The following is a 23,112-nucleotide window of genomic DNA, read 5'->3' on the forward strand; positions in this document are numbered from 1 at the left end:
TATTAGTCCGAACATTTTGAAAAATTAGATTTATATTTATGTCATCATTATTATATATGATATTTTTAAATGAAGAAATTAGAGTTTTATATTTCATAACTAAATATACCATGTCTCCAGGAATTTAATATAAAATTTTATCACATTTTGGAGATTTTCTCGTTAGAATAAGAAGCTAGGTTTTTTTAAATGTTTTGTGGTTTTCTTCTTAGTGAATTTTATCACAAAAGGAATCAAAATCTTTAATCTTTACCTTTATTGCTTGTTAAAATTGTATTTTTTTTTATCCCTATGGAATGACAATTGAATCTTGATTAATTGTACTAACGTAATTTAATGAAGTCCAAAGATAGAAAGAAAATTTCTTTACAATCCCTAATCCATTAACCTAATTTGATCTGAAGTCTAAAAAATTTTGATTTTTTTAAACTCTGTCTTAAATGTAATTTCATCAAATTATAGGTGATTCATTTTTTTTATGAAGGGTTTGATTTTACGGGAAGTAAATTTAAAAATCTAGGCTTCTTTTTTTTTTTGTTAAATTCATGCAACACTCTGTTTTTAAAAATATATATTTATTTATTTATACATATGTAAAATATAAAATTATATTACATTTTTTTATATTTTCTAGTCAGAATAAGCGACTATATTTTCTTTTAAATGCTCTGGATACTCTTTTTTGTCAATGTGGATTTTATTACAAATGCATCCAAATATTTAATCTTGACCTTTATTATTGGCTGATGTTGGATTCCTTTTATATTTATGGAATCACAATTGTTTAAAATCTCTAATCGATTATTTGTTTTTGTTTTTTTTACAATAAAACATTACCTAACTAATTACATAGAAATATTTTGAAAAGAAAAAACACATTTAACTTTGTCCATTTCAAAAAAATTCGAATCATTGTGGGGAAAATAAAAAGTTTGTACTTTTTTTGACCAAATTTTATTTAGCTAAACAATTCACAACTTGATCCTGTTCTCTCGGAATATAATGCAAAAATCACTTATTTTATTATGACAAAAAATATTGAATTCGTTTAATTAAAGTTCGATGCAGTGAAAGTACTTCCTAAAATAACTTTTTTCTAAACTGTTTAATTGAATGATTACTTTATCATGACCTTAATGTTGGATAAGTTTGATGCCCTTAAAAATCAAACATTTTTCTAGATATCAATTATATCCAAATATCCAATTTTCATTCACATCAAGTGCAATTGCATCGATTAATTGTTTTAATATATTTTGATCTAGTTTATCAGATGAATTTTAAAAAGAAGAAAAAAATACTTTTTAATTTTTTTTAATCTTTATCATAAATATAATTTCATCAAATTAAAAATCATTAAGGAGAAAATTTATACATAGAATATTATTACATTTTGAAAAGTGGCTAGATTTCCTTTAAAATGCTTTAGATAAATTTTGTTCAGAACGTGAATTTTATTACAAATGCATCCAAATATTGAATCTTGACCTGGTTAAAAAAGGATTTATTTTATAGATATATAATAAGTGGGTGCATTATTTTCCTGGTGTTTAATTTTATTTCAAAGGCATCCAAATATTTAATATTGGCATTTATTGGTTGTTGAAATTGGATTTATGAAAATTGTTTAAAATTCGTAATCAATTAATGATAACAACGTAATTCGATCCGATAATCCCTCTCCTAAATGTTGGTGACAAATGTTTTTGTATCAAAAGTTTGATTTTATGGAAAGTAGTCTTAAATATTGAAATTAATCATTTTAGAGATTTAGAATAAGCGGCTGGATTTTCGCATCCAAATCTTCAATATTGACCTGCTAAATTTGGATTTGTTTTATCTTTATAAAATCCCAGTTAATTATAGCTACCTAATATGATTTGGTTTATCCGATGAAGTCCTAGAAATAAAATTGCACCCACACATTTTATTTTAAATGTAATTTTTTAAAATTAGAGGTGATTTTTTTTACCAAGGGTTCGATTCTATGGAAAGTAGTCTTAAATATTAAAATTCATGTTAGGTTCCATTTTAAAATTTTATATTTATTTATACATGTATACATTTTAAAGATTTTATCGTTACAATAAGCGGCTAATATTTTCTTTTAAAATGCTTTGGATTTTTCTTTTTATTACAAAGGCATCCAAATCTTTATTGTTTACCTTTAGTTCTTGTTAAAATTGGATTTCTTTTATCTTTATGAAATCACAATTCTCTAAAATCCTTAATCAATGAAAACCTAAAATAGAAAGAAATATATACATCCACACATTTTCATCTTTTATAATTTCTATACCAAGCTTTTCTTAATTTAGTCTCTTAACTTTAATTATGTTAATATACGATGACGTGGCACTTTAAGATTATGTCATATCATTATTTAAAAATATATTTTTTTAAATTTTATATAAAAAATTTAAATTTTTAAGTAATGAGATGATATGATCTCATAGTGTCACATTGTCACATATTTAACAAAATCCAAAGAAAATTCAGGGACCAAGGGAAAGTTGCAAAATTCAATAACTAAATGTTGCTGTACCCCTTAAAAACTTGTCCTACCATTGGTTTTTTTAATATATTATTGGTTCAATATACTAAGACACCTAAGTTTGGTTTCAATGTTATAGTTTGATACTTAGATTAAAATGACATTATGTGGCATAATGAATAGTTAACGTGTATGCTCTAATAATAAAAAATTGGTAAAAATACTCAAATAACAAATTGAACATTTAAATTAAACTTAGCACTTAATCGTGACAAAAAAAAAAAACAAGTGCTAAATTGAAAAAACTCAGATAAAAACTTGAGCTTTAAAGCTAAATTTATGTATCAAATTAAGATAAAAAATTCAAATACTAAATTAAATATTAAAAGTAAGCTTAGGCATAAAATATTTAATTAACTATTTGCTTTAATACAAGAGTCCGTGAGGCATTCTCCGATTGATCTTTGAATCTCTGTGACCAGGACTCAGAATTTGAAATTTGTTTTGGATCTAATTTTAAATTATAAAAATATTTTAGAATGGAAAATTATAATATGAAATTTGGATAATGCATTAAAGTTCTTTTAAAATGTCAGATATTTCATTAAAAGTATTTGAAATTTAAAAGTGTGAAGTCGACATAATTAAACATGGATAATCTGAAGTTTACAAGAACGGGATTTGGTGTTCCATTACAAAAAAAAAATGTATCTAATATAGGTTGTACAGGATTTTCCCCCTTAATTATAGTGAAGAAGGAAAGAGACTGATGTTGTACGCTGAGGTCCACCAGTAGTTCCCTGGACCCTTGTGGATCAATCTAGACATCATCGCTTTCAGTTTGATAAAAAAAGTGGGGGCACCACCTTGGTTAGCATCACCATCCTACTTCTTCACTTGCTTTTGGATCCTGAACGGAAAAAAAAGAAAGCATAGAGAGAGAGAGAGAGAGGCATATGCTACTGTGATGGATGCTTCAAAGGTAGCAGACTTAAAGCTCCTTGTTGATCAGTGCAAATCAAACCCTTCAATTATCCACACTCCCTCTCTTTCCTTCTTCAAGTCCTATCTCCTAAGGTAATCTTTTTTCCAGCTTATACTTAATATAATTGCTTTTTCTTCTGATTTGTTGATGAGGGTTGCCATGTTTTGATTTATTTTTGAAGTCTGGGAGCTCAAATTCCAACCGACCCACGGACGGTAAGATTCAGCTTATTTACCAAAGTTTCGATTTTTCTATCAAAATTTGATTATTATATCTTCATGTTCTTTATCCAAGACTTGGGTATATTTGCTTAGGATTTATCTTCTTACCACTGATTTTATTTCTTTTCATCGAGCTAGTGTTCAAGTAAATCAATTGTCTAATTGCTTCCTGCTTTGGGAGAGAGAAAGTACTTTTTCATTCTTTATGTTTTTAGTATGTAATGATTTTAGCAAAAAGTGAATTATTTTCTGGTCTAATAAGATTTTCTTTAGTGATGATGGTGAACTTCATTTGGCTCTTGTCATTTATGCCAAATTTCAGGATAGAGGTGGTGTTAAAATGGAAGAGCCTGAGCAACACTCTGATGACAAGAAACCCTATTTTTCAAATGAAGAAGATGATGATATTATTGAGTCCGATGTCGAGTTAGATAATAACGGTGTTGTGGAACCTGACAACAATCCTCCACAAAAAGTGAGTGATAATCCAACTATATTTACTTCAGTTAACTGGACTGTGATGGAGTTTCATGTTAAACTTGTAAATGTTTTGTGTCTTTTCTTAATTCAGATGGGAGACTCTTCGGTTGAAGTTACGGAGGAAAAGCGGGATGCTGCTCAATCGGAAAAATTAAAAGCCATGGATGCGATATCTGGAGGCATACTTAACCTTTTGAATTCATGATGTGTTTTCTTTTACCTATTTATTTCTTTACAAATTCACAGTTTCTTTCCTTCCTCAGGTAAGCTGGATGAAGCTATAGATTATCTAACAGAAGCTATCATGTTAAATCCCACCTCAGCAATACTATATGCAACTAGAGGTAATTTTATTTGCAACATAATTTATAATTTTTTCCAAAACATTTTTCTCTCTTAAATTTCTGATATGCTTGTTTTCAGCTAGTGTCTTTGTTAAATTGAGCCAACCAAATGCTGCAATCCGTGATGCTGATGCAGCTTTAAAGGTACCATCCCATTTCTCTCAGTGCTTGCTTAGGTCACAAACAAAAATCATGCTAAAGAGTCTGTGGTTTTATTTTATTTTTGCTTGGTATCATGCTGATGGCTTGAAGTTAACTTTTTATGTGTAGATCAATCCTGACTCAGCAAAAGGATATAAAGTTCGAGGGATGGCAAGGGCCATGCTTGGCCAATGGGAAGAAGCAGCAAGTGATCTGCATGTAGCGTCAAAGTTAGATTATGATGAGGAGATTGGTTCCGTACTCAAAAAGGTAACATTTCTGTTCTTTCATTAGTGTTCATCTGCAAATGCTTTCTCATGGCAACCCTTTACTTTGCAGGTGGAACCTAATGCACACAAAATTGAAGAGCATCGCAGGAAATATGAACGCCTGCGGAAAGAAAGGGAACTAAAAAGGAGTGAACGTCAGAGGCAACAGAAGAAAGCTGAGGCACAAGTAAGATGAATTAATTAATTTGATTGTATTTATGTGGCATAAATACTTATCACTTCTGGCGCATTAACTTTGCCATGGATTCGTTATGATTTAGAAGAAGGAGCCTCTTATTAAAATAAAGTTTAGGGTGCGCCTGATGCTTAAGCCTAAATTATTTTCTATTTTCTTTGTCTAGGAGAGGTTACTTCATTAAAGTAATTTAGTTATCCGAGCAAGAACTCGGATGTTTTAGTACATTTGGACATGGTCAGCATGGGCTGATTCATGGATCTAGGGTGTCGTGCATTTTGGTGTTGTTAGATAGGATTACAAGGGAAGCTTATGATGTTTTAGCTCTTATTCTCTATGCAGTGGTAGGGGCTATGAGCCAAATAACTTAATATATTGTCAGCCAAGTATTCCCATCCATTCCTAACTTTTGTTCTGTCGTGTATAAGCGGGTCACCGCATATATTCTGTAACTTATTTATCTTTGAATTTGTGCAGGATCAGGAAGCATTATCTGCTTTTAAAGATGGTAGGGATTGTTTTCTTTCTCCTTCATTTTTCTTATGGTAAATGCTTTATATAGGCCTCAATTGAAATACTCTTTAGAAAGACTGATATCTTTGATGAACTGAGACTACCTGCATCTAAAAGATGCTTATGTTTCTCGTAAGAATCCCTAGGGAAGGCCTTAAAACTTCTTGTGCTACTCTTTGCATGATGTGAATTAGTCTATGCTTTAGTTTCCTGGGTTCACCATAATCATCATTCAATGCATATAATAAATCATCAATAGCTTGGTTAGATGACCTTGTTGATCTTCATACAGTTGCATTTAGACTCTAAGACACTTATTGATCAATTACCATTAATATCATTCCTTTTGTGTGCGTATGAATTACTTTACATGAGTTATGGGACATAATTCCTATATGTTAACCTTACTATTGTTTTTCGAATGATAGGCCAGGTTATTGGCGTTCATTCCACCAGCGAGCTGGAAATTAAGTTAAATGCTGCTACAAGAACATCACGGCTGATGATATTGTACTTCACCGCAACGTGGTGTGGTCCCTGCCGCTTCATTTCTCCTCTCTATACGAGTTTAGCTGCAAAATATGCAAAAGTAGTGTTCTTAAAAGTGGATATAGACAAGGGTAGGGATGTGGCAGCGCGATGGAACATTAGCAGTGTTCCTACCTTCTTCTTTATAAGAAATGGAAAGGAAGTTGATAAGGTAGTTGGGGCTGATAAAACTACACTTGAAAGTAAGATTGCCCAATATGCAAGCTGATTTTGAGCCTATGCCTATGAATGAAAGGAAGTTAGACTCCAGCTATCTGTAATGCCCCTTTCCTTGCATATGCATGTGAAACATATCAATAATGCCAAGACTTGGCAATATCTTAGGAAAACTGTACCATATGTTTTATTAAACTGACCCGCTGGGGGCTGGGCTTTTTTTTTTTTTAATTAGAAAAGAAGAAGAAGTTATGATGCTATATCCAGTCTTCTATTATTAAAGTTTGTAGTTAACTATAAATTATATTGATCAAATCGTTAAAATGTTTAGAAAGCAAACGGATGAACTTTTGCTTTTAATTATGCGGTAACCATATAACTTCATATACCAACTATGAATTTATAGGTTAATTGGGTTTTAGATCTGAAACTTACTATTTCGAAGCTACAGATTTTCTAAACAAAAAAATGCATGCATGTCAAACTGATCATAAAGTTTCTACTAAACCAACGGCTAGCCATGTAAAATTTTACATAATGTGATTGTTTTTATTTCTAGTTACTACCTTGTTTATAATTTTTTATAAAAAAAACTTTAATATCAATATATAAGTCAATAAAAAATCAATCCCGGGTTATATTCTTAATTTCATATAAGTTTTTTTTTATTTTATCAATTTTAGAATTAATGTATATATATATATTAAACTTTCAAAGAAGCATTAACTTTTTATTATCAAATAAAATTATTTCTCTAAATAAAATCGCAATTTCTATTTATCAAATGCAAAAATTTAATCAACTGTTGTTCTGCAGTGAATAAATTAAAGATTTATTAGTGAATAATAATACGGAATAACATAATACTTTGGTATTTATATATATATTTTTGTTCATTTTGATCTTTTTGGTCCTGAGCTTGTATTCTATTAAGATTTAATGATATAGCCACTGTTACTAGAACAAGATTGGATCAAATAAACCAAAAATTGATTGATATAACAATCCGAACAAAGGGCTTGAACCAATTTACTCGAAAACTATTTGACATTGGTAAAAATAAAAAATTGAGATAAAAAATCAATAGTTGAACAAATTAATCTCGTTTAATAATTTTTTTTATTTTGTATATTTTTAAAATTTCATGAAATTTTAATTATTATTAATCTAAGAGTTGAACCGATTGAACTAGTTGAATTGGTAACTAGCGGTTTGGTCTGTTCAACCACCAGTTCGACTATTAAAACACAGGATATGTCATTATGCGATACAATCTAATAATGTCATATCATTAAACTTTTTGTTTTTTAAAGTCTCATCACCAAACTTTTATATTTTTCAAGTTTAGGGACCAAAATAGTCTTTGTTGTCAAGTTCAAGGGCTAAAGTGAATAAAAAAGTATGTGTACCAAAGTGAACCTAGTTACCAAGTTTAGGGGATCAAATTTATATTATCCCTTTTATGAATTGAGTAGAAAAACTAGGTTCAAATATGCTATCAATCCCCTACTCTTCTCAAATTAGAAATTTAGTCCCTATTCTTTTATTTCTAGCAATTTAGTCCCTTATATTTTAGATTTTAAAATTTAAGTTCATTACAAACCTTTTTTCAATTACATTGCTACTAAGCGAGTATTTTTTTTATATTAAAATGTCTCACCCATAAATTTAACAAAAAAAATCAGTGTTAACAATTAGATCTGAATTTTGAAATATGAAAAGTAGAGGACTGAAGTCAAATAAAAGTAAAGGGACTAAATTCTAAAATTGAGAAGAGTAAAGGGACTTGTATAAATCTTAACCAAATAATTGAAGGAAAACCGAAGGATGCAGGCTGACATGGCAAAAAGTGATTGGGTGAATGACAAATGTAAACGTGGCAAGAATGAAGCACCTCTCTCTCTCTCTCTCTCTATCTCTATCTCTGTTTCTCTTTCAGTCTCTGGAATGGATATCTCGATTCGACCGTCTTCTGATCTCATGTGACTTCTTCTCCCCCCCCAAATCACAGGTATTCTTTTACCTTTTCCCCCACCAAATCCAGTGCTCCGACAAATCCTCCCTGTTTCCGACACACACCTACATCATCATCATCATCATGTCTAGGTCAAGCTGCCATCTCTTCCTTTCCCTCTTCCTCCTCCTTTTCTCCCTTTTCCCGTTTCCCCTCCTCGCCCGCCCTTTCGTTCTCGTTCTCTCCCAAGACGACCTCAAGGATGTCCAAAACGACGATGCTTCCCCTCTCGATTCCGATTCTTCTTGGGACGACGATGACTTCGGCGGTACTCATGTTAAGCCTGATGACGAGCTCGATCCTGGATCTTGGCGCCGTCTCTTCGAGCCACCTACTACCCTTCTCTCCCCTTCTCATGATACTTCCCTCGATTCTTACTACGCCGCCGTCCAAAAAATCATCTCCGCTTCCAACAACGGAGACGCCAGGTTGATGGAGGAAGCCGCGGCTGAGATCGAGACCGCTGCTAATGCGGACGGTGATCCGCACGCTCGTTCGGTGTTAGGTTTTTTGTACGGGATGGGGATGATGCGTGAGAGAAACAAAGCTAAAGCATTTTTGAATCATTATTTCGCTGCCGAAGGTGGTAATGCCCAGTCCAAGATGGCTTTGGCTTACACTTACTCGCGTCAAGATGTAAGCTTCTCTTTTCTTTCTTCCTTTATTTTTTTAAAGAAATCTGATATCTCCTTTTGTGGCTTTTCCCCCCATTTTTCCTAAACATTTATTGTTTTTTAAAACTTTCAGATGCATGAAAAAGCTGTTAAATTATATGCTGAACTGGCAGAAACAGCGGTAAACAGTTTCTTGATATCCAAAGATTCGCCGGTAATAGAACCGATTAGGATACACAATGGAGCTGAGGAGAACAAGGAAGCTTTGAAGAAATCAAGAGGTGAAGACGATGAAGATTTTCAGATATTGGAATATCAAGCACAGAAAGGGAATGCCGGTGCTATGTACAAAATGGGTCTTTTTTACTATTTCGGATTGAGAGGGTTGCGCCGTGATCATTCCAAGGCTTTGATGTGGTTTTTGAAAGCTGTGGATAAAGGGGAGCCTAGGTCTCTTGAACTTCTTGGTGAGATTTATGCTAGAGGGGCTGGAATTGAAAGGAATTATACCAAGGCTCTTGAGTGGCTTTCACTTGCATCCGAACATGGGCTTTATTCAGCTTACAATGGGATGGGCTATTTACATGTTAAAGGCTATGGTGTGGAGAAGAACTATACCAAAGTATGTTTATTTTTCTCTTCACTATTTTTTTTTGTCTTGTTATCCCGACCGTGCTTTAGATCAGTGTGCCTTGTTTTTTACTTGTGCTGGTGTCTTGACATAGGCATTGTGCTTTCAAATCAGATGTTCTTGGCTTACATTGTTTACCTGAAAATCTTAGTTCAATATGAATTATCTTTATATTCAATGCCGTTTGGCTATACTTGCACTGGTTTATAGTTTTTCACTTCATTGAATGTTTTATAATTTGAAACTTATGGCAGACTTATTCTGATTTCTATTTTAAAGTTGTTCTTTCTTCTATTACTAATCTGGATGGATCATGATGTTTTATAGCTTAGATTGATGACAGTTATTAATGGGTTAGATATACATAGTTTTGAATCTAAGAATAGTTGTTGATTTCCATGGCTGTTGTCTGTTCCTTTTGTAAGATTTTTGTAAGATTTGAGGCTACTGACAATTCATTGGATAAATTTTTCCATTTTTAAAAGAAAAAACGTACAGTTTCAAACCCTTTAAGAGTGAAGACAAAAAACTATATCTGGATAGCGTGTGGTTATAGTTGGTATGTTAAGTGCAGAGTTGGCCAGAATGTGATTCTTTACTTTTTTGCAGGCAAAAGAATACTTCGACAAGGCTGCTGATAATGAAGATGCTGGTGGGCACTATAATTTAGGAGTAATGTACCTTAAAGGGATCGGAGTGAAGAGGGATGTGAAGATTGCTTGTAAGTGTTTTATTGTGGCAGCCAATGCAGGTCAACCAAAGGCGTTTTATCAGTTGGCTAAGATGTTTCATACTGGTGTTGGGCTTAAAAAGAATCTTCCTATGGTAAATAGCATGGTTTATGCTTATAGTTTTTTGGTTTTTTAACTGATTGCCTTCTTAAGAGTTCTATATCTTTATGAATGACATACTTAAAACTCCATTTGCTTAACCTCAAGGTTCTATATTTATGTTTTCTTTATGTAATAATTTCACCTTGCATGTATTACCAGGGGAATGTTTTTTCAGAAAATTTCCCTGATTTACATTGAGGTTTTAGTGTTAATATATGCATGCTAGAGCTTACATCAGTATTTCAATTTCATTCCTAAATGGAAAACGAATCTCCGATCACTGTAGAAGATTTTGAAACTTATAATTACTTTAGAAAAAAGTTTGCAATAATTATAGCTCACCGTTGTTTATGTTTCATGAATGAATTGTGACATGAATCCCTTTAGGATCATGAATGATCCTAATGTCCATGTACATTATAATTAGAGTTTCTTCCCCATTTCCAGGCTACTGCATTATACAAGCTAGTTGCCGAACGGGGACCATGGAGTTCCCTCTCTAGATGGGCACTTGAATCATACCTAAAAGGTGACATGGGCAAAGCATTCCTCTTGTATTCTAGGATGGCTGAGCTAGGTTACGAGATAGCACAGAGTAATGCTGCATGGATCCTTGACAAGTATGGTGAGCGCAGCATGTGCATGGGTGAATCGGGGGCTTGCACAGATGCAGAAAGGCATCAACGTGCTCATTCTTTGTGGTGGCAAGCTTCCGAGCAGGGTAACGAACATGCGGCATTACTTATTGGGGATGCATATTACTATGGCAGAGTATGTATCTTAGTCTCTATAGAGAAGTACTGTCTACTTTTTGGGATAATCTTTACCCGAGCATATTGCTATCTTATTACTTGGCTGAGGTTTTCTGTAACTATTTTCTTCTCTTTTTCAGGGAACTGTGAGGGATTATGAGCGTGCAGCTGAAGCTTACAAACATGCAAAATCCCAATCGAATGCTCAAGCTATGTTCAACCTGGGATACATGCATGAGCATGGCCAAGGACTTCCTTTTGACCTCCATCTTGCTAAGCGGTACTATGATCAGGCATTAGAGCTAGATCCTGCAGCAAAGTTGCCTGTCACACTGGCACTAGCAAGTTTGTGGGTACGAAAGAACTATGCTGACAGTTTCCTGGTGAGTTGCTCTTTGTGGTATATGTTCTGTTTTTGCCTCTCCCTGCCTGAGCATGTCTGAAGATCAGGCCCTGTTCAATCTTTAATGCAATTATGCCCTGTTCATTTTGTCAAATGCTTACAGTTGAATACAAGTGATTGAACAGACTGAACAGGATATATATTTTTATACACACACTCATATTTGAATGTCAACTTCAGTTGTAATATGTACCATTTCTCCATTACTTCTTGTCCTCACCCTGTCCTGTGTTCCGGTTATACAAATGCAACCACTAGTCCGCATTCCATTGACCACATGGACTTTTTAACTGTAAAACTGGAGCTGAGCCTAACATCTTCAGACCCTGTGAAAGCAACTTGGCAGTGTGTAGATATTGATAATGAAAATTTAGTATCCTTGGTTCTGGATTCACACCGTGAGACAGTGATCCGAATTTCTGCCAAGTACATGAATCTCAAAACTGTTTTTATACCAGCTGTTTTAGTTAGGTCTTCTGACTCATTGCTATTTTGTTGTTTCGATTAGGTCCACATAATTGATTCCCTGCCTGAAGTTTATCCTAGAGTTGAAGAATGGGTGGAGAATGTGATCATGGAGGAAGGAAATGCAACAATATTGACACTATTTGTCTGTCTACTCACTGTTCTATATCTGCGTGAGCGACAACGCAGGCATGCTATTGCTGCTGCGGGGGCACACGAACCTAATGAGCATGTTGTACCTGCTGCACGCTAATTGTCAGTGTTGGTATTAAGATTAGATGTGTTTTTTTTCAAAAGTTAAATCTCCATAGCAAAAATGTATAGATCGGCTTCTTTGGCCTTGTTCTAGAGAGCTCCTACATTGTACCATAGAGAATATTCTAGTCCAAAAAGATTAACATAAGTTGAAAAACGATCTTTTGCCTCGAATATCAAAACATGTACTTTATGCTAATTTCAGTTGGGTTCTTTGCTTTATCGAATTTAAGTAGTTTGTTTACTTCAAAATTATACATGCATTATTGATTCAGAAATTTTCAAGTATCCATGATGAAATTCCCTTCCTGGGTCAATAAAATACATACTTGTATATATATGTGTATACCAAATAAATCAATCTAACTTTGCAATGGACATAATGGCCACAATCATTTTTGCTATGTTGGAAAAAATTTATGCCTGTCCTTTGCACTGCTGTTTCTGCTAGTCCTCAGGCCCTTAAGAGAAGGCTTTCATGGGAGGATCTCAATCTTTTGGCTATGGATGTTGCTGAACCTCGGGTTTTATCTGGTGATTTTAATTCAATTCTGCACGGAGATGAGGAAGGTGGAGTGGAGTTGATGCGGACGGGGTCTAACCTTTTTCGCTCATTTATTTTTTATAATGGTCTTCATGACATGGGATCTCAGGGACCTATGTTCACTTGGAATCGGGGTAACCTTTTTAGCAACTTGATCGAGCAGTTTGTAATGATCTACGGAATGTGATCGCTCCTGAAAGTAACGTAGGCAACTTCCTAGACCCAAGTCTGATCATCAACCGATTTTATTGTCTGTCTTCAAGGCCGCACATTACTACTAATCGACCAATTTGTTTCTTAGCTAGTTGGTTATTGTACCCTCGATTTCGAGGTCTTGTACAAGAAACTTGGAAGTGGACTCAGGATATTGTTACTAACTTGGATGATTTTACTTTGAAAGTCCAAGAGTGGGATAAATGTGTTTATGGTAACATCTTTGCAATTGGGTTGGGTTCAGAAAGCTCTCAAATATTTTGACACCAATCGACTCCAAGGACAGGAACAAGAACTTAAAGTTGAGCTTGAGAGCATCTTGAGTCAGGAAGAGATCCTCCGGTACCAGAAACCGAGAAGCGATTGGCTTCTTAATGGCGATAGGAATATGAAATTCTTTCATAGCAAAACTTTGGCCCGTAGGAAGATGAATCGAATTGAGGCTCTTAAGATTGTTGGTAATTGGTGCTTTGAGAGTGATATTCTCTGATGCCATGCAGTGAAATTTTATAAGCAGTTGTACATTGTGGATTCGCAATAAACTCCTCGTCTACTTTGTTCGGGCCAATTTCCTTTTCTTAGTGCATGGGAGAAGGACTTGTTGGTTAGTAAGGTTTCAATGGATGAAATTAGGCAAGCGGTCTTTAGTATGGCACCACTTAAAGTGTCGGGTATTGATGTATCCATGAGAAATTTTATCATTGTTGGTAGTGTGCTAGATCTTGTGACACGGGTGTTCCAAGGGTCTTAGGTAGGATCCTAACCTTAATAGAACTTTGTTGCTCTTAATCCCAAAAGCGACGGGAGAAGAGATTTTAGCCCAATTTCGACGTATCAAATTTTGTATGGTTCTCTATAAAGTTATTACAAAGACCTTTGTTAATCGTTTACGTTCGGTCATGCAAAAGTAGATTGCACAAAACTAGGAGGAACATTGCGAAGTTGCTTAAGAAGCTATCCATATCCCATACAACGGTAGGTGAATGGCGATCAAGATTGATTTAGAAAAGGCTTATGACAAGATTCGATGGAATTTTCTTGAAGACTCTTTATTGGATGCTTGTCTTCCTGTTTCATTCGTCAATGTTATTATGCACTGTGTCACCGCGGCATTCTTGGAATTTCTCTGGAATGGTTCAGTCTTGGGAGTCTTTTCTTCCATCTCGCGGGGTGCGTTAAGGGAGCCCATTGTCTGCATTTTTTTTTGTCTTGGGAATGGAGCGACTGGGGCATTTGATTGATCAGGCTGTTGCGGAGAAGAATTGGGAACCGTTGATGCTTTCCCGTAGAGGTCCAGCACTTTCTCTAACCTAATCTTGTTTTGTCGAGTAGATTTACGTCAGGCTATGATAGTTAATGAAGTTCTGGAATCCTTTATGCCAAGCTTCGGGCCACAAGATCAATAAGCAGGAGACTCAATTTTTTTTTTCTTCCAACACTCCGGATCCGACTACTTTAGCCACAAGTGAGAGACTCAGGTTTGTTATGGTGACAGATTTGGGAAATTATCTTGGAATGCCAATTTTTCATAAGCGCGTCACAATCTCCACGTTTCAGTTTGTTGTGGATAAGGTATGATACAAGTTTAACGGTTAGGATGCCCGTCAACTCTCTATGCCCGGTAGGATTACCTTAGCGAAGTTTGTGCTCCTTTTTATCCTAAACTATTTCATGAGTTCTGCTCACATTCCAGGCTCTGCATGCCGGAAGATCGAAAGAATAACCTGTGGGTTCATTTGGGGATCCAATTCCACAAAAAAGAAGCCCGCTCTTGTTCGCTGGGAAGACTGCTGTAGACCAATTGACAAAGGGGGTCAAGGTGTTCGGTGTCTCCAAGTGCAGAACAAGCTTTTTCTACTCAAATTGGGCTTAGTCTCCTTGCTAATACTGATTCTTATTGGGTACGTATTTTACGTAATAAGAATAATGTACATGGAATGATCCTGGTGTGTATCAACCGTAGTAACCACTCTTATACCTGGCGCTCCTTATCCAACGTTTGGCATCACGTGACGAAGGGAGTAGTTTGGTCCATTGGTGATGGGAGATTGATTAGTTTTTGGAATGATGTTGTCCCCCTTAAAGCATATCACATACCTGGAGTGAAGGTTGACGAAACTCTCTCATCGTTTAGAAACTCTTTTGCCTCCACTCACTGTTAACAGAATTGTTGGTTTAATGCCCCCAATGCTTGATGGAAGTCCTGATCCCAATGCTTGATGGAAGTCCTGATCGACTCACTTGGAGATGGTCATCGGGGGGTCGTTTCACTATGGCTGAAACATATGGCTGTTTGTTTGATAATGGTGTGATGAATTCTTGTAATTTATGTCTTGAAACTTGGAAGGTCCTTGCTCCACAGCGTGTTCGAGTCTTCTTATGGTTACTTGGCCAGTCACGTTTACTCACTATGATGAGCTAAGGCATAGAGGTATGACACTATGATGAGCGAAGGCATAGAGGTATGACAAAGGAAGGCTTTTGCCCACGATGCGGTGAGTTCTCAGAAACGACATTGCAGACAGTGAGAGATTGTCACTTTGCTAAGGGGGTCTGGAGAGCCATCCTACCTGCTGCGTCTTGGAACTTGTTCTTTACAACATCGGGCGATGTTTGGCTTCAATGGAATCTGAAAAATGAGGGGTACATTGTAATGGTTGAAGGTGAGTAGCCAACCTTTTCTCTACAACTTGTTGGCTGCTTTGGAAAAATAGAAATGATTCGGTTTTCAAGAATATGAGCAGTAGTAGCCATGAATTAATCTCTACTAGTGTGGCTTGGACGAGAAGCTATTCAGATGCTAGAATGAAGGACTGTTTTAAGAGTAGTCAGGTCGCTACAGAGCCTTGGCAGACACCGAAAGAGGGGTGGGTCAAGCTGAATATCGATTGCTCTTTCACATGTCACATACCTCGTGCAGGTATTGGGGGAGTTATTCGGGGGTCTAATAGAAATTGGGTAGCTCGTTTCTCAATGGAACTAGGTGAGACAGTTTCCAGGTTGAGGTGAGGGCCATGTACGAGGGTCTTATTTTTGCTTGGAGCAGAGGCTTTCACCAGGTCGATGTTGAAAGTGATAATGTTGGGCTAATTGAGTTAATCTGCAACAGTTATGCAGCAGATAATAAGTTACTGGTATTATTACCCTTGGTTCGTGCTCTTTGAAGGAGGGATTGGAGGGTCTAGTTTAGGCACACAGTCAGGGACAACAATAGAGTAGCAGATGGCCCGTCCCGGACTCATTTGCCTATTTTTTGAAACTTTTAGTTCAAATATATAAAGATTAATTTGTTTATTTTTTAAAGACTTCTAATACAAGAGTCTCCATGTTACATTTACTATTTTTTTTCCAATGTTGATCGTTTTACTCCCTAGTTTTGGAGATTTGCTGAAAACTAGTGATTTACTGTTTACATGATCGATTTTGGTAGACGCCCTATTTATTTTCCTAAAGTCTACCAAACTATGAGCTTTGATGGCCACAAAAACAAACTATGAGCTTTGATGGCCACAAAAAGGGAGGAAAAGAAAAACCGTAAACTTTCCATCATCCTGCATAAGTGGTAAACATTTGCATGATACATTGTAACCGCAAAAATTGGCAAACTACAACTATACTATGGGAACCCAAAACTCAAAAGCATGCCATAGGCTTTGACAAACATGCAGCAAAAAGCAATCACTTACCATTGCGCACTTTGAAGAATGGTACTCAAATGCCAAAGGCTTCATGTTATTAGGACCGCTGAGGTCTCTTCCATGTGTGCTCATCATACTCATTTGTTGCTTCTTCAGGGCGCTCATGTTTGCACTTTAGACAAACCTGGTTCCTTCTATAATTCAAGAAATCACATCTGCACAGGATATTGTACTAGTAAGTATATATCAATTTTCCAATCAAAACTGAACTTGAGAGGGATAATAGAGAGACATACGAAGGGCATTCCCATTCTCCAGGATTCAACTGTCTCTTGGGCCTTGCCTCTTTGCAGCGTAAACATTTCCTATTACTCGCAAAATTCATAAATCCACACCTGCATAGAGGAAATCAATATTAGGATAAGCATGAATGGATCAAACTTTACAAAATTGCAGACCAGAAGCAAGTTAATCCCCTGTAAATCCATGACTAGTATTCCATCAGTTACATTTAAATTCTTTTTAATGCGATGAAATTTCAAAGAGCTCCATTTAGCCCCTTTACTTTCGATCTTGTTGGTTTTCAGGCTTTTGCTTTGTTCCCCCCCTGTTTTCTCTCTCCCACAAATTGGAACGGTGAAACTTTTATATCTTTGAAAACTGAATATTAAACCGATTTGTGCAAAAGCTAACTCTATAATCATGTGAAATACCCATCTCATTTTGCGGGCATATGCTCAAGCATGATACATGTCTTCAACCCAAAAAGAAACCAAAATACACAGCATAAGAATCAGATGAACCCAAAACCCAATAACAAACAGAAAAGCATGGGTTTGAAGGAATAGCAAGCTAGGTTTTGCAATATCCCTTCACCAGCTTTATGTTATTAAGCATATATTCTTCACGGGCTCAAGCTGGGAGCAGCAACTCGTGATTGAAAATAGTGAATGCTAAAGCCTAAGGATCCTAGTGCACATCATGGTATTTCTTCGTTTTCTTCCATTACTTTATATTGTGTTTTATTACAATCTATGCTAATACGATATGCATGAGACTTAGTTTGCAACAAGACGACAAGCATGGATGTGGCCAAATCACCTAGCAGATCATAAAATATGGGACTACAGTACAAATTCTATTTAATAGAATTATACTGAAGATGGATATTCTTGAAGAACAAAAAGGCTTCTTAACAATATAAACCAAAAAGAAACTTACCCTGGGCAGTTCCAATCCCCTTTCTTCATTTGAACATCATCTGTAGCAACCATCTTTGGACCCTCTGCTTTACACTTTAAGCACCTTGTATTTCTAGAAAAGTTCATGAAACTGCACCTGTAACATAAAAAGCAATGAATAGCCAAGGTAGAATGAACAAACAGTCACACTCATCAGAAAAATAATTGCCAACCGTTGTATCAAACCATAACTTTTAACTGTAAGGCCTAAATGTCCGACTTTTTAGTTGACCAACTATTACACAAGAAATTTAATGACCTTATTCCCTCATTTCAACATATGTCATCCAAACAAACTTGTAAACATATTAATTAAATTCTCACATTATTTTGAATCTGAACCAACAAAGAGTAAAGTGCATGACAATGTACTATAGTGATAAAGATGAGCTTCACACCCAGTGAACATTCATAACAAGCAATTAGTATAATTGGGAAGCATTAAATAATAGATGATGACAGCTAGGAAGCTAAATGGAAACTCACTCTGAGCAAAGCCAATCTCCTTTCTTCATCTCAATTTCTTCTCCACGAACATTTTTAGGGCCACCTTCTTTGCATTTTAGGCATTGCAGATTTCTAGAGAAGTTCAAAAAGTTACATCTGCAATTCAGAAGCAAACCTGGCTTATAAACATGAAATTCCATGCAGAGATTTTAGAATGCGATGACATAGGAGAATAAAGTTCATATCCATTCACTTTCTATTCAACATAATCTCAGGAAATAACCTCGAGCAATTAAGCTTCATATAAGACTTACTTGGGACACATCCAATCTCCTCTCTTCATTTCAACATTTTTAAACTCTGCATCATCATTGCCACTAATTTGTTTTCCTTCCGAGGACGAGCTTTAGCAGCAGGCTTAGGAATTTCAGCATCACATGACGTCTCACTCAATTTTGTCAAGTCTGAAAGTAGATTCCTTGCAGATGCATCAATATGCTCTCTACCAGGAGGTTTCTCTCTCTCCGAAATAACAAGGGGATCAAGGGCATAAGATAATAATATACGCACGATGTCCACAGTACGAGCAGCTGCTTCAGATTCCTTTAGTATCACATAAGCTCTATCGCAAGAACCACGCAGATTGCAAGCACCACAAACCTGCAGAAAAGTGCTTCAGTCTGACATCACTTGAAGTTCTTATAGGCCGGAGCAGTTGGCAGAAAATGCGCCTTTCCACACCCAAGTTTTCACTTTTCCATGACATAGGAATGTTCAAAAACCAAATAAATTTTAAATAACTGCAGATTCATCCTATTAAGAGCATATTTCTTGCGATGTGCAATATACGACTAAAGATAAAGAACTAAAATGCTAATAAGGAAAACGACATACATCCCCTTCGTCGAGATGAACATAGGCTCTCAACCTTTTAGCTGAATTAACGGATTTTCGTAAAACATTAGGACATCCACTCCCCACAACCGTTTCAATATCATCAGTAGATAACAATCTGCACTAAACAGAAACATGAAAGTTAAATTTGTGATCATTAGTATTATATAAATTGACTACAACAAAACAGATCATCTGCACTGCATTGCCCCTCATGAATCTTCAGAATCCTACTTTCTTTTAACGTTGTAGGAGCATAAGCACAGTAATAATCTTCCATTTGACGAAATAAGAACTAAGACTATGTTTCATTGTCACATTTACTCTACCCCATCAGCTTTAGGAAATAACCAGCCTAAATACTAGTCTTTAAAAGAGAAAACAAATAGTGAGCTTTTGCATTTGCATTTAACCAATTAAGTGTTGATTTTAATCAAACACATAGTTTTATTTATGTTAATGAACAGAAAAACAACAAGCAAAAGGAACTTTGAGTTAATTTAGAGGAGAAATGGAAGTGACGATAAACAAATAGCAGCAAAGTGAAAAAGAGAAAGAACCCAGTACTTGAAAAGATCGAAACGGTCACGAGCAAAGCTAATACAAGCGTCTTTCACAAAATTCATGTCCTTATAATCATTGCCAGCATCGGAAGTGACAGTATTATTAGCTTCAACAAAGTAACCTTTGGACTTTAATCTGTCAATGAAAGTGACCCATTCGGGCCAGGGGTGGGATTGAGGCTCAGCGGAAACGGTGTTGGCGTTAAGTGTGTCGAGGGCGGCGGTAGAGGAAGTGTAACGGTGGAAGCGGAGGGAGAGGGCGGGCGGGGAAGAAAAAGGAAGAAAGAGGGGATTGCGAGCACGTATGATAGAGGTGCTCAGGTGTAAGAAAGCTGAAGATGACATTTTCTTTGGTAGATTGTATGTCAAAGATGATGAAAGAAAATTTTGTAATGTGGCCATTTAAACCTGTTCAAAGAGCCTTCGATGTTAAGCGGATTTTAACCGAAGCAAGAGAACGAAGATAGGGTTTTAGGTAGCGTGACTGCAATAGCTGTGTGGATAGGGTCATAGGCTCATAGCATTCTATTTACAACGCCTACTGGTGTAATCCAACCGAGCCCAACTTACTACTATCCAGGTCCAATTTGACTCAAAATTTGAAGCTGAGTTTGCACTCGATGTTTATTTATTTTTAAGTTTAATTTCGGCTTTATATTTAAGCTCAAATTTAAAAATTTGAGTTTGACCCAATAATTAAGCTTAGGGTTAACAATATATTAAAAGTAACAATGTAATTTAATAATATAAAAATATGAAAAGTTACATAAGACTCGTGAGTTATTTGAGTCAAGTATTATTAAGCTTGAATTCAGCTCAATTGATAGCTCAAACTACTCGAGCTCAGCTCAATAATTACCAAATTGAATTCAAACTTCTTTTCAAGTCGAACTCAAGTAACTTGTGACCACCAGTATCTCGTTTACACCCTTATTTATACATCTATCTCCATTTTGGTAGAAAATTAAAAATGCCAAAAAAAATACCAACAGATTATGAACTGATCTAACTTGATAGGATCGATTTTTTTCTTTGAAATTGAATTCAAAATAAATTAAGCTAATTATTCTAAAAGATGATTATGTTAAGATTGAATTTAACTTATATCTATCCAACCTCACTTCGAATATTAATGAGATTAATAAATATCTTTAGAAAAAACTCCCACCCATCTTGCCACCGCTGTTATACTTTGGCATAAACTCAAAACTATTGTTTTGTCAATAATAATAGACTTTATTAACAGGAAGTATCAAGCTGTTGAGTTTGTTTGAGTTAGGTTTCTAGATTATTTTTTTAATTAATTTAGATATTTAAATTTTCGTTTGTTATTGGAATTAGTTCTTACTTATTAGTATCGTTCAAAAAAAAATTAGCCAATGGAATTGTACCACATTACCATCCATTAAAATATAATTAAAAGTAATTATATTAATCATAAACAAAATTTACTCCCTCCTCTCCCTTTTCTCATCCTATCCACCATCCCTTGATTGCTTCCTCGCAGCTTCGTTCCTCTCCCTCTCTCCCTCCCGTCATTCGGCTAAGGATTGGCTACTGAGAGGAAAGGAGACGGTTAGGAGTTTTTTTTTTTTTAAATATTAATGTAAATAGTAAAATAAAATATTTTTATTATGTTTTAATGGGTGGTGACATGACAGTATCTTATTAACTGTAATTCTTTTTAATAATCAATATTAAAAATATTTAGATATTTCACTTTGAATAAATTTAATAAGTTACGTTGCTCCTATTCGATTAATCCTTAATAAAAATGCACATTGATTGGAGAGTAAAATATGAGGATGCCCTATGGTTATTTTACAGACCATTGGCTTATCAAGATCTTTTATAATGAAATATGAGGTTTAATAAAAATTGGTGGGTTATTTTATTTGTTTAAAACAAGTTCATATAAACTAATTGTTTCGAAACAACAATAAAATTTGGTAGTAAGTATGATGTCTGTTTAAATTTATTTTCACTTACATCCTCCAAAATTATTTGGATCTAGATTTTGTCCGACTTGTGCTTTGTAATTATTACTTCTGTTTATGATGATTCATATGTATTATATTGATGATTGTTAATTGGTAAGATTGTATTTTGTATTTCTTCAAAAAAAATCAATTTTTATTTAATAAAATTGATAAATTATAGTCAATATCACTAAACTATTGTAAGATAATGTTTGACGAATCAATTTTAAAAAGTTATGAAATGGTCATTAATCTATTGAAAAAATATCATTTAAGTCATTGAGTTGTTAAGATCATTATTGTATGGCTTTCTACGTTCGTACTGTCTACTCTAACTCTAAAAACCCTCTTTCCATTTCTCTTCTACAATTTAAGTTTTTAATGAAATAAGTTTGAAAGTTATAAATCTATAAATTAAAATCTAAATAATTTTCTTCTCTAGTCTCTAACATTTATCTTCAAATAAACTTAGATATAAAGTATGTTATTCTACTTGTCAATGAGTTTTAATCTACCGTACCAATGGTCCCTTGAAGTTAGCTAGTCAAACTTAAAAAAGAAAAAAGCTTAACTAGCCGGTGTTTTAAATAAAAACTTTTTAATAGTTTAATAAATTAAATGAAAACATTTGAATAATTTAATGATTATTTTGTAATTTTTTTAAAAGTCAAATGTTTAAAATATAAACTCATTAATAGTTTAGTAACATTAGGTGCCAGTTGAGGTGTCTCATTCATAAACCGGACATAACTTTTCGTGAAAGCGAAAAACAAAACTAAAATCTCATTTATTTTTATTAATCTTTTTTTATAAATATATTTGCATACACTATGAATCTAATATATCATAAATTCACTTTGAATTATAGTTAATAACAATTTCTTACTAACCTTAAAAATGACAAAAACTAATATTTTATATTTAAATTTAATGGGTAAAAAGTTTTCCTTATTTTAAGAAAAATATATATAAGAGGTGACATAATTCACATATATCTCTATTTGCTAAGGGTATTTAAAATGTTTAAAATTTAACAAAAATAGATATAAATTGAAACACTAGGATAAACATTATTTTTAATTTTTAATTACTTTTAACACAACAAATTCTAACTCAGTTAGAAAACTATAACCAAAACCAAACCATAAATTAAATGATGTATTAATAATGTTATATTAATAAATTAGATAAACTATACCTAAAATCACCAAACAATTAATAAATTTACTCTTTGATCATTTAATTTAAAAATTTTTAAATAACTATTAAATTATTTAA

General features: G+C 34.4%; 3 protein-coding genes across 3 annotated transcripts; 2 read left to right on the top strand and 1 right to left on the bottom strand.

The window, feature by feature from the left end:
• Positions 1-3,245: 3,245 nt before the first annotated feature.
• On the top strand, positions 3,246-6,608 carry LOC107924667 (TPR repeat-containing thioredoxin TDX). Its single transcript, XM_016855210.2, has 10 exons — positions 3,246-3,571; positions 3,661-3,694; positions 4,023-4,175; positions 4,272-4,359; positions 4,444-4,524; positions 4,604-4,668; positions 4,795-4,935; positions 5,005-5,121; positions 5,608-5,638; positions 6,072-6,608. The coding sequence occupies exons 1-10, from the start codon at positions 3,462-3,464 to the stop codon at positions 6,398-6,400; spliced, it is 1,149 nt and encodes a 382-aa protein (XP_016710699.1). The 5' UTR covers positions 3,246-3,461; the 3' UTR covers positions 6,401-6,608.
• Positions 6,609-8,145: 1,537 nt separating this feature from the next.
• On the top strand, positions 8,146-12,514 carry LOC107923923 (ERAD-associated E3 ubiquitin-protein ligase component HRD3A). The gene is made up of 6 exons (XM_016854118.2): positions 8,146-8,998; positions 9,110-9,598; positions 10,217-10,432; positions 10,888-11,211; positions 11,333-11,575; positions 12,104-12,514. Exons 1-6 carry the CDS (start codon positions 8,210-8,212, stop codon positions 12,311-12,313), a joined length of 2,271 nt encoding a protein of 756 aa, XP_016709607.2. The 5' UTR covers positions 8,146-8,209; the 3' UTR covers positions 12,314-12,514.
• A 4,088-nt stretch (positions 12,515-16,602) lies between these two features.
• LOC107923924 (zinc finger protein VAR3, chloroplastic) lies at positions 16,603-20,354 on the bottom strand. Its single transcript, XM_016854119.2, is given in 8 exon segments — positions 16,603-16,925; positions 17,007-17,105; positions 17,932-18,048; positions 18,438-18,554; positions 18,713-18,785; positions 18,788-19,058; positions 19,293-19,410; positions 19,860-20,354. Coding segments are annotated over 8 exon segments (1,311 nt in total). The 5' UTR covers positions 20,258-20,354; the 3' UTR covers positions 16,603-16,807.
• Between the last annotated feature and the right edge of the window lie 2,758 nt (positions 20,355-23,112).

Source organism: Gossypium hirsutum, chromosome A11, assembly GCF_007990345.1.
Source record: "Gossypium hirsutum isolate 1008001.06 chromosome A11, Gossypium_hirsutum_v2.1, whole genome shotgun sequence".
NCBI classification, from domain to species: Eukaryota; Viridiplantae; Streptophyta; class Magnoliopsida; order Malvales; family Malvaceae; genus Gossypium; species Gossypium hirsutum.

Bases quoted from the DNA above. Each gene is read 5' to 3' on its own strand.
- LOC107924667 (XM_016855210.2), top strand. From the start codon at position 3,462: ATGGATGCTTCAAAGGTAGCAGACTTAAAGCTCCTTGTTGATCAGTGC. The intron at 3,572-3,660 runs GTAATCTTTTTT...TTATTTTTGAAG, and splicing joins TTCAAGTCCTATCTCCTAAG to TCTGGGAGCTCAAATTCCAA. The intron at 5,639-6,071 runs GTAGGGATTGTT...TTCGAATGATAG, and splicing joins ATTATCTGCTTTTAAAGATG to GCCAGGTTATTGGCGTTCAT.
- LOC107923923 (XM_016854118.2), top strand. From the start codon at position 8,210: ATGACAAATGTAAACGTGGCAAGAATGAAGCACCTCTCTCTCTCTCTC. The intron at 10,433-10,887 runs GTAAATAGCATG...CCCCATTTCCAG, and splicing joins TTAAAAAGAATCTTCCTATG to GCTACTGCATTATACAAGCT. The intron at 11,576-12,103 runs GTGAGTTGCTCT...TGTTTCGATTAG, and splicing joins ACTATGCTGACAGTTTCCTG to GTCCACATAATTGATTCCCT.